The 9,589-nt window shown below is 34.2% G+C and overlaps 1 protein-coding gene across 4 annotated transcripts in view; it reads right to left on the bottom strand.

The window, feature by feature from the left end:
* The window catches only part of Ptprc (protein tyrosine phosphatase receptor type C), a 124,066-nt gene extending 114,840 nt beyond the window's left edge, over positions 1-9,226 (bottom strand). For all 4 annotated transcript variants that reach the window (XM_010635390.3, XM_010635392.3, XM_010635393.3 and 1 more), the window contains exons 1-2: positions 9,147-9,226; positions 8,932-9,047 (exon numbers count right to left, since the gene is read on the bottom strand). In XM_010635390.3, coding sequence (XP_010633692.1) covers positions 8,932-9,004 — 73 coding nt within the window. In that variant the 5' untranslated portion in view covers positions 9,005-9,047; positions 9,147-9,226. The remainder of the gene's footprint in view (positions 1-8,931; positions 9,048-9,146) is intronic.
* Positions 9,227-9,589: the final 363 nt, after the last annotated feature.

Here is a 9,589-nt window from a genome sequence, read left to right as displayed (position 1 = left end):
ATATATATATATAAAGTTATTCAGCGCTCCCTACACACAGGTTTTGGGTGTATTCACAGCCCAGCCATTCACTCAGCAAACAGCTATCGAGGACCTCAGACACTGGTTAATAAGCAGAACCCAGGCTGAACTGCACAAGAGCACCAGCGACTCTGAGAACAGAGCAGAGAGCCCTCCATGGCCTCTTCACAGGGTCACTGCAGGGGCAGAGAGCTCTCCACGTGTGAACAGCATGGAAGAGGAGGGGTGTAGTGGGTGTGCAGCGGGGAGGGACGAACTAAATGTTGAAAAGTAGTTACAATTTGCTCAACTGAGAAAAGAAAAGATGTAGAGAAGAAGCAAAAACCAGCATGGCCAACCATTTGGAACCAGGAAAATATCAAATTTTAAGGAAAATATGCTACAAGGACAGTATATAGTGTATGTTACAAAGTGGTCACAGAAAAAAACTGATGAAATTTAGTGGAACTCAACTAGAACTGTGTGGGTAGTAATAATTGCTTTTATTTTTACTAATACAGAGATCATTTAGGATTATTTGACTTCCCCTCCCACCACTTTACAATGGTAGCATCTTAAACTTTCACACTGGTCTTTCTCTTTTCTCCACTAGTGAATAAGGTGGTACAGGTACAGAAGCTAATTAGAATACCATTCGAAGGCACACACATAGGAGAATTACACATGATGATTCTAGATTACAGAGCAGTCCAAGTGTTTCTAAAATCCCCATTGGCAAAAGAAATAATCAAAGCTCTGTTTTAGAATCTCAAAATGAATTATCTGAAAGGTAATTTAATCTAAAAATGAATGTTTACTGATAGAAATACCAACACAAAATAAACTTCTAAATGGCTAAAACTGCCCAACATAAATTTGACAAAAGTAAAAAATTAGATTGCTATTTTTATGTAACATTGTAATGCAAAAATAAATTAAAATAGTAGCTAAAACAACACACAGGAAATGTTTCTGGATAAATAGAAGAATAAGAGGCTTAAATTTGTTTGACAAGTAAAATTACACTTAAAAAACTAATAACTGCAAAATAAAGTTACCAAAGGCACAAACTACAGTCAGCATAATTTGCTGCCCATAAAACTGATTCATCTAATGGTACTGGTTAGCATAAAAATTTAATAAAAATTGGCTTGGTAAAATTTTTTAAAAATTGAAAAATTAGCAATTATATTTTTTAAGTCTATATACTGTATAAATGTCCAGGGAATTGAATTGACTTAATAGAGACTATTTTTTCTGCAACTAAAGGCAAGTTCATTAAGTATTGGTATATTCTAATGAAGTGTTGCTTGTTACAAAAGTTGAGTCAAAATATCCTGTGTACCAAAATCACAGGCTAAACTCAGAATATTCTCTACCCCACAGGTGACCCTTAATGGAGGGATATTCAAGGGTTAGTTTTGTCTCTTACAGAGATTATCCTGGTGATCACAAGTATGGGCACAGTTAGGATTGGAGGTAAATAAGAATTCAGGCCACTGTTCCAATAAGAAATGATAAGAATCCCTGGCTACAAGTTGTAGATTTACAACTCATTGTAAATGATAAATTTTGCAAACTAGAAAGTAGAATTCACAGTAGCCTCAAAAAACTCTCTGAAACAGGGGATGTAAAATTAAAGAGAAATCAAATATCTGTGAGGGTTTAATGCCTCTGCCACAGAAGCATAAACTATCCCTTTATCCTGTCATGGTGTCTGAAAGAAGATGTATGATTTTTGCATCACTGTTAAACAGACGCACACTGTGACTTCATGGGATCACATGAATAAAATACACAACTTTATATAGTAGCTCATAGCTTTCAAAGTATTTTCACAAATATTGCTTTTAATGCTCACAACATTTGACAGAAACGGAAACTATTAATCATTGTTACACTCTCTGAATCAATATTGTCTCATTCATAGACTTAGATTTCCAAAATATTTCTCAGTCCAAATAGGATTCCCCAGTGTGGAGGACCCCACCTTAAGTGGAAATATATACGATATACTCACCATCCTTCCCTGCCGTGTCGTCCCTTTCATAACCCTTCTAAGCATCATTTTAATTACATAGGCTTCTCTAAGCTATTTTCTTAAATATCAGAACAAATTTTTTAAAGTTAAAAATGTACAGAAATTTTTTGCAAAAGAAAATTAGTGATTTCCATTAAATTCGCTTTACCAATTATTCACAACTTAATACATGTGTGTGCAATACAGAGTTAGCTTCCTGTCTTGTCTGCTATTCAGCAGTAGAAGGTCACTATTTGGGGTCAGGGGTTTAGCTCAGTGGTTCCACTGCCTTCCCTCTCATGACTCAAGGTCTGGAGTTCAATCCCCAGTACCAAAAAACAACAGAAAAAAAAAAGATCACTATTTTGGAGGACTGATGATTTTCTTCCAGTTGCTTTGCTTAAATTTTAGTGGGAAATAATTTTTTAAATATACTAATGATGATCGTTTTAACTTGACTATCACTGCATTATAATTAATAATTTTAGCACAAAAACAACAGAGAAGAAATCGAGTTTTCAGCAAAGCAGCTCTTTCAGTTCAGACATTTGTCTCATGTTCAGCAGGAAATGAATGTTTTAAACACAAAGGCTTCAGTGTTAGACTATGCTAACATTTGCTGGATCTTGGGCAGTATGAAAAAAATCTAATAAAAATAGTGAATATCTTGCTATCTCTGTAAAAGTGAATCAGATGTTTGTAATATGACTGGACATAGAAGATGCTTATTTATTTTGTTAACACTGGCTCTAATATATCTGCACTTGTCCTGGAGGACAGAGTAGAAAGGTTCTATGTCTTTCTTTATTCCTTCTTGATTTTATCTTTTTGTGATTCCTGCACACACAATTATCTGTTTATAACAGTAATTACTAAGACTTTTTTGACAAGTAGACAGCAATACAGACTGAAGTTTTTATATAATATTAGAAATTTTCTAAAGTAAGTATTGATTACAGCCATGTAGAATATAAAGTAAAATCCAATGATTAGTATTATTTTCATCTCTGTACACTGGGTATTGCATAGAAATGGACACCATATTGGGTACGAAATGAACAACCTGCAATGTTTTCTCCTCTTCTGGCACTCCCTAAAGGGTTGTCTTTACATATGCAAAAGTCATAGCTCTGATCCTTTGGTAACAGACAACTGGAATAGGGCTGGGTGCTGAATACTGACAAAAACATTTAGACTAAACTGAATTTAAGTTTAAGCAGCAGTTAAATTTCTATTCCAATTTTTTTACTCATAAATAATCTTAAAATCTTGCGATGACTACAAAAGCCCCAATGTCTTGGGTAATGAAAACGATTTTGGCCCCACACCGCATTACACACACACATATTCTGAATGTGAAACTTTGTCTTCATTAACACTATGTGTTCACCAGCAAGATGAATGAAAGAACCCGCCTGTGAGCCTCCGTGCTAAGTGGCGAAGTCCTTTATCACGCTGCCTAGAAAGAAATGTTCCCCACACTCTGCAATCCCCCCGTATGCCCACCGGCTCCTTTAACCCTCACAAACGATTCCACAGGTGAGAATCAGAGCCCAGGCCAGCAAAAGCAAGGCCTGGCCCAGACTCCTTCTGTGCTTCCTCCTCTAAAGCGCTTCCCTCCCCGCTCTGAGCTTCTCGCTGTACCTCAACAACGAAACTGACCCACAAGTGACACTGGGGAAAGGGTGCAAAGAGCAAGGAACCCTCAGAGACAGCGTCCTCAGACTGTGAAGTTTTAAAAGTGAAGAAAATCTTTCCAGACAAAAAGTGAAACAAGGAGATGAAAGAAAAGTAGAAAGTAAAAAAAAAAAAAACTGCTTTCATCCAGATCCAAAATTAGTTTATCTAATTTAGATGAAATTTTCTACACCCTCCACTCTCTCTTGCTTTGTCTCCTGCTAATTTTTGCTCATAGTCTCTCTTTCTGACCTCTCCCTCTATCACCTTCTCTCTGTCTCCGTTTCTGTCCCTCTCTCCCCCTCATATTTTCTCCTTCTACTTCTTTATTTTATCGAAAGCCCATTATTATTCAATGCCTGGTAAGAAATCAGGTACAGAACGTATAAAGGACGCAGCACATAGTTTTTCCTTTTACGTAGCTTACAATGGCAGCAAATCCACTAACTTCCATTTCATCCTCCTTGCCATGCATCACAATCAAAACTTCTGAAACAGCACTTGAAAAATGCCAAAGAAAGTTGGTAAAAAGTATCCAACTTCAGTGGAGATATTTGGGGCAACAATGACAACAAAACAACCTCAGAGAGGAGATAGGATTTACACACAGCCTTCAGGACCTTGAAGAAGTATGGAGGAACTGGATATGAAACCACCCCTGCTTGTTCTTTAGTCATAAAAGAAAACGAAAGATTCCTGCTCAGCTCCAGGCCCAGCTCTCCACTAGTTAGTGGGTCCAGTATCTCTGGCAAGAAGGCTAAAATTTATGAGAAAATGTCAGAGGTTCCCTACTTTTAACTTTCTGTGCTTAAGGAAACGATGACTTCAGATTAATGAGAAAACTAACCCAATATCACAGGTGAAATAAAATACAGCCATGAATTGTGGTCATAGCAATGGAGATGAAGAAGTGGGAAACGTTTTTAGAGACTATTAAATGTGACTTTTATATGCAGTGGAGTACTACTCTGTCATAAAGAAGGATAAATGAGACATTTTTATGTAAATGATGCACCTTGAGAACATAATTTTAAGTGAAATAAATCAGACACACATATTTAAATATTGCATTGTGTCTCTTGTGTGAGAAACTCAAAGGGTAAGTAAGGACCTTGATAAAGGTCACAGAAAAGTTTTTAATAGGAAAATACTTTTAAAAAATCAGTACGTAATCAAAGTCACATCAAAAAATCTTTTAAATTGTATGTAGCAATTAATAGGGCTGCTTATCAAATTCATTAGTGCTTTGCACTGAATCTCTATGAAGTGTAAGGTATGGTACACGTTGTAACAAGAATTTTTTTTATATGTAGATGGAAAAATGAAGAATTAAATGTAGATGGAAAATGAAGATATTTAGAAGTAGGAAGAAAATGTTCAAATCAGAAGGGGAACAGGGAGGGGAGATGGGAAAAGAAACAAAAAAATAGAATAGGGATAAAAAAGAATGAAAGGAAAGCAATAGAAACAAAGTTTTGAAAATGAGGAAAAGGAAGGATTCAAAGAAAGAGAGTGAAATGGAAAAAAGTAATTAAGATATATTATGCAGAGGTACAAATTCTCTATGGCAAATGTGATCATAATGTACGTCAAAAATGGATTAATAAAATTAATTTTTAAAAAATTTAAAAAGCTAAATTGTATGGCTGGATGCAATGGCACATGCTTATAATTTTAGCTACTGAGGACGGTAAAGGAGGAGGATCACTTGGCCTGTCTCAAAGTAATAAAAATTTCAATGGATGTAGCTCGGTGGTAAAGCACCCCTGGGTTCAATGGTCAGTACCACAAAAAAAAAAAATTTACAAAGAACAAAATTTCAGGAATTGAGATGCATGGAAATATTTGCGTTTAGCTGTAGAGATAGATTTCGCATTTCTGAGGGATTAATCTGGAGATGAAGAATTCAGAGCCTCAGCAAGGGCAGGTAAGGCTAACCAACCTAGACCAGTGGCAGAAAACCTATGGCACGCGTGCCACCCTGGGCTGTTTGTATCACTGAAAGCTCTGAAAGGTTCGCCATCTCTGACTTAGACCTTAAAAACAAATGAATAAACCTGGCCAAGGATAGACATTCCTGGAACCCCAATATTTAAAGGGCAGATAAATTTGGAGAACCAGCAGAGAAGTAAATGATACCAGATACACAGGAAAGTAATAATGAACACATATAACTCAGTCACATAAAGTTTATTTATTTGTACACCTATATATAGGTATGTACATGAACAATGTAAAAATATCTGTATTCCTCCACTCACTGTTTGTCATTAATGAAAAGCCATCAAATAGAATACAGAAAGTACCTAGCTCAAGTGAACTCCTCTGTCCTTCTGCTTAATTATATCGAGCTAGAAAGGAAAAAGAAATACAGACCCCTGTCTCTGCCTTATCTTTCCCCTAACTAAATCAATTTCCAACTCTAGCCTCAATAAAGGTCACAGAAAAGTTTTTAATAGGAAAATACTTTTTAAAAATCAGTAAGTAATCATAATCACATCAAAGAATCTTTTAAATTGTATGTAGCAATTAATAAGACTGCTTATCAAATTCAGTAGTGCTTTGCACTGAATCTCTATGAAGTGTAAGGTATGGTACACGTTGTAACAAGAATTTTTTTAAAATGTAGATGGAAAAATGAAGAATTATGTCCAGGAAGTGAGTCTTAACTGTTATGACTCATACCATAACTCATAGCATACTTCAAATGGAATAAAATTAAAAATGCTCTTAACTGGTATCCTATGAAGTGGGAGATTTGGCTGGTATTCATCTCTAAAAACAGCCAGAAAATGCTTATCCCCTACCTTCACTCTGGAAAACACTGTTGCTCCTTCGGATTACTTAGAAACTTTAGAGAAAATTTTAGTTTCCATTGGGCATAGCTAGGACAAGCAATGCAAGGAGACAGGGAACTTTTGTGTAAAACTAAGTCCATGATTGTGACTGCTCTAGTAAAAGCTTAACTTTGGCCTTGTCCAGACCTGAATTTTAGAGATTAAATAAAATAACTGAGTTGTGTGCATATTCACCCAAGGATACCTCTTTTACAAGTACCTCTATTTCTTTTTCCCTTTAAAGCATACAACAAATTTACTCCTCTAAAGTTTATTTCTTGAAGGTACTAAATTCATTTTAACATGTAAATACAAGACACAGGATTTAATTCATGTATTAAAAACGTATAATTTTAAAGACTTACAACTTTCCAAATTAAGCATCACATCACAAAATGTCTTTTGGTAATTAAAAGTATGCTTAACAACATTTGTAGATACAAATGATTATATTAGTGTATATATTTTTCACAACATAAGCATATATTCAAGAATACTATTATTATCCTTTTAGAAATATGTTATTGATGTTAATGTAAACAATTGAGGTAAAGTATTTTTAAAATAAATCTAACCTATCCACTTATTTATAGGATATGTTATTCAGCAATATTGATTTAAAGGTTTTTAGATCCTACTATACTCCTATTTTGATCATGAATTTACAGATTTTCCATATGGTAAAAACATTTAATACAGAGCCAACCTAAACTACAAAGCGAGAGGCCCTGTTTCAAAAAACCAAAAACAAATAAATAAGCAAACAAACAAAATTAATAGATGATATGAAAACTTTATAATGATAGTCTCTGTTGCTTACACACATTTTAATATTTATTTATGTTCATTTTAAAATACATTACCCAAGAAATAATTTTTAATGGAAATTTTCTCTGATTATTGATAATACACATATTATCACCTTATTAAAATTATTATTTATAATTTGCCTTTAATTTTGATAAAAACACAGGGATAGCAATTTGATGAAAAATTTTAGCATTATAAAAAATTCTGTACCTATATAGACTTTTTTTTCCTATATAGACTTTTTAAAATCCACCTTGACAGTGAAAAACAAAACCAACCCACCATGACCAAAATCTTTAACTTCTAGTGTTTTTCTTTCTACTCTCATATATTTACCCAAATATAACCTGACAGTGTAACATTCTCAGAGGAGGTAACTACTGCCTTGCCTTTCAGAGATTTTTTTTTTTTTTTAATTTGGGAATGCCAGCAGAGATTCCATTTTCAATGTCCTTTTAATAATTAAAACATAGGTTTTTTGTTTCACCATCATAAGAAAATATTAACTACTTCTTAGTTATATTTAATAATCAACCAAAATATATTTATGACCCAAACTGAAAGTATTCAAGAAACATCTAATAAATATACCATAAGGATGTACAGATCTCAAATTTAAGAGAGAGGAGATCCTCAATTTATTACATTTTCTTGTAGAACATAGCATTTGCATGAGTCTTAAGAATTTAAATATTTCTGTTTGTAATTTTTTTCTTTTCTTCTTTCTTTTTTCTTTTTTTTTTTTTTTTTTTTAAGTCTTAAGAATTTAAATATTTCTGTTTGTAATTTTTTTCTTTTCTTCTTTCTTTTTTCTTTTTTTTTTTTTTTTTGTACCAGGGATTGAACTCGGGTCCTAGCACTTAGGAGGCAGGCAGCAGAACCACTGAGCTAAATCCCCGGTCCCATCTGTAATATCTACCCATCACCCAGGAAGGGCGGTGGCCACATCAGAATTTCCATACCAAAAATTCACTAAAACTATAGGAGAACTAAAACCTGAAGAAAATACTTTCTTTGATAAGAATAGGCAGAAAGTTAGTATTTTATTAAATACTTAAGCATATTTTAACTATTCTACGCCTAATCGTTTAGTAAAATATTTTAATAGTAATCAAAAATTTGAAGAAACTAACTCCTGGTTCAAAGAGGGAGGGCCTTACATACAACCTAGGCCATCTCGTGATTTTTAAGCAGGACTTTTATTGTTCTGGTTGTTAAAAGCATAAAAACTCCTTCATTTTGCTCTTAAACAATTTCCGAGACTTTCCTTAGCCATCTTTCCTGTCACTTTGGGGGTGAAGTAACAGTGTTGCATTTGTGACATCCTTGAATAGTCTGTAAATAAAGATACAGACAATGTTTTTCTTTTAAATTGTGATTTTTTTTTCTTTCAACGCATTTTTAAACAGAAACACAGTATTCTGTCACACAATGAGCTGTGTCTCCCCAGCCGGCAACACTGACCATTGTACTGAAGCCCGTATCACCTCCAGTCACCAGCACACAACACATTCCTAATATCTACTTCAAACCAATGTCACTCCAAAAGGGAAAAAATTAAGTAAAAATTAATATGATTGTTCTTACCTGTAACAAATATATCTGTATCCAGGACGGCAAAGCCAAATGCCAGAAGTTTAAGCCACAAATACATGCTCATATCTGGTGATCAGCAGAATCCCCAAGAAACAGCATGCGTCCTCCTAAAAGGCAACATACTGGTTATCTCTCTGAAAGTTTTTCTCTGCAAAACTGAATCAAAAATAAAATAGATGAATTCATGTTCTTCCCTGTTGTCTTACCAGAAGGGGAGCGATTTCCTCCTTTGTCACCCTAAGAACAAACCACTTGCTAGCTACATGAACTGCTTTGTGATGATGTCAGATTCGGTTTTACTAACTTCTCCAAAAGTACTGTGAAGGAGCCTCTTTGCAGGAAGTTAAAAAAAAAAAGTTTAAATTTACTTCAATCGTATCTTACTTCCTTAATTCAAGTAATCATACCAAGTTTGTAGGTCTTTTAAAAGATTTTTTTCCCTTAAGGAGATATTTTTAAGCTAGCCAAATAATATTTCTTTACAGTATCCATTATGTGCTTTAAACTACATTATCCCTTAAAATAATCAAGAATCTTCTTACCTAGGAAATGATAAAACAGATTCAGCACAGGTATAACAAAAGGGGGATTGGCAAGATGATATAGTAACTGCACTAGTGGAAATCTGAATTAGATTTATTAAAGTGAC

The sequence above is a fragment of the Fukomys damarensis genome, unplaced genomic scaffold (assembly GCF_012274545.1).
Source record: "Fukomys damarensis isolate Sample0158 unplaced genomic scaffold, DMR_v1.0_HiC HiC_scaffold_11, whole genome shotgun sequence".
Lineage (NCBI taxonomy): Eukaryota > Metazoa > Chordata > Mammalia > Rodentia > Bathyergidae > Fukomys > Fukomys damarensis.
Note: the sequence above shows the minus strand (reverse complement) of the source record. Positions and strands in the feature narration are given on the sequence as shown.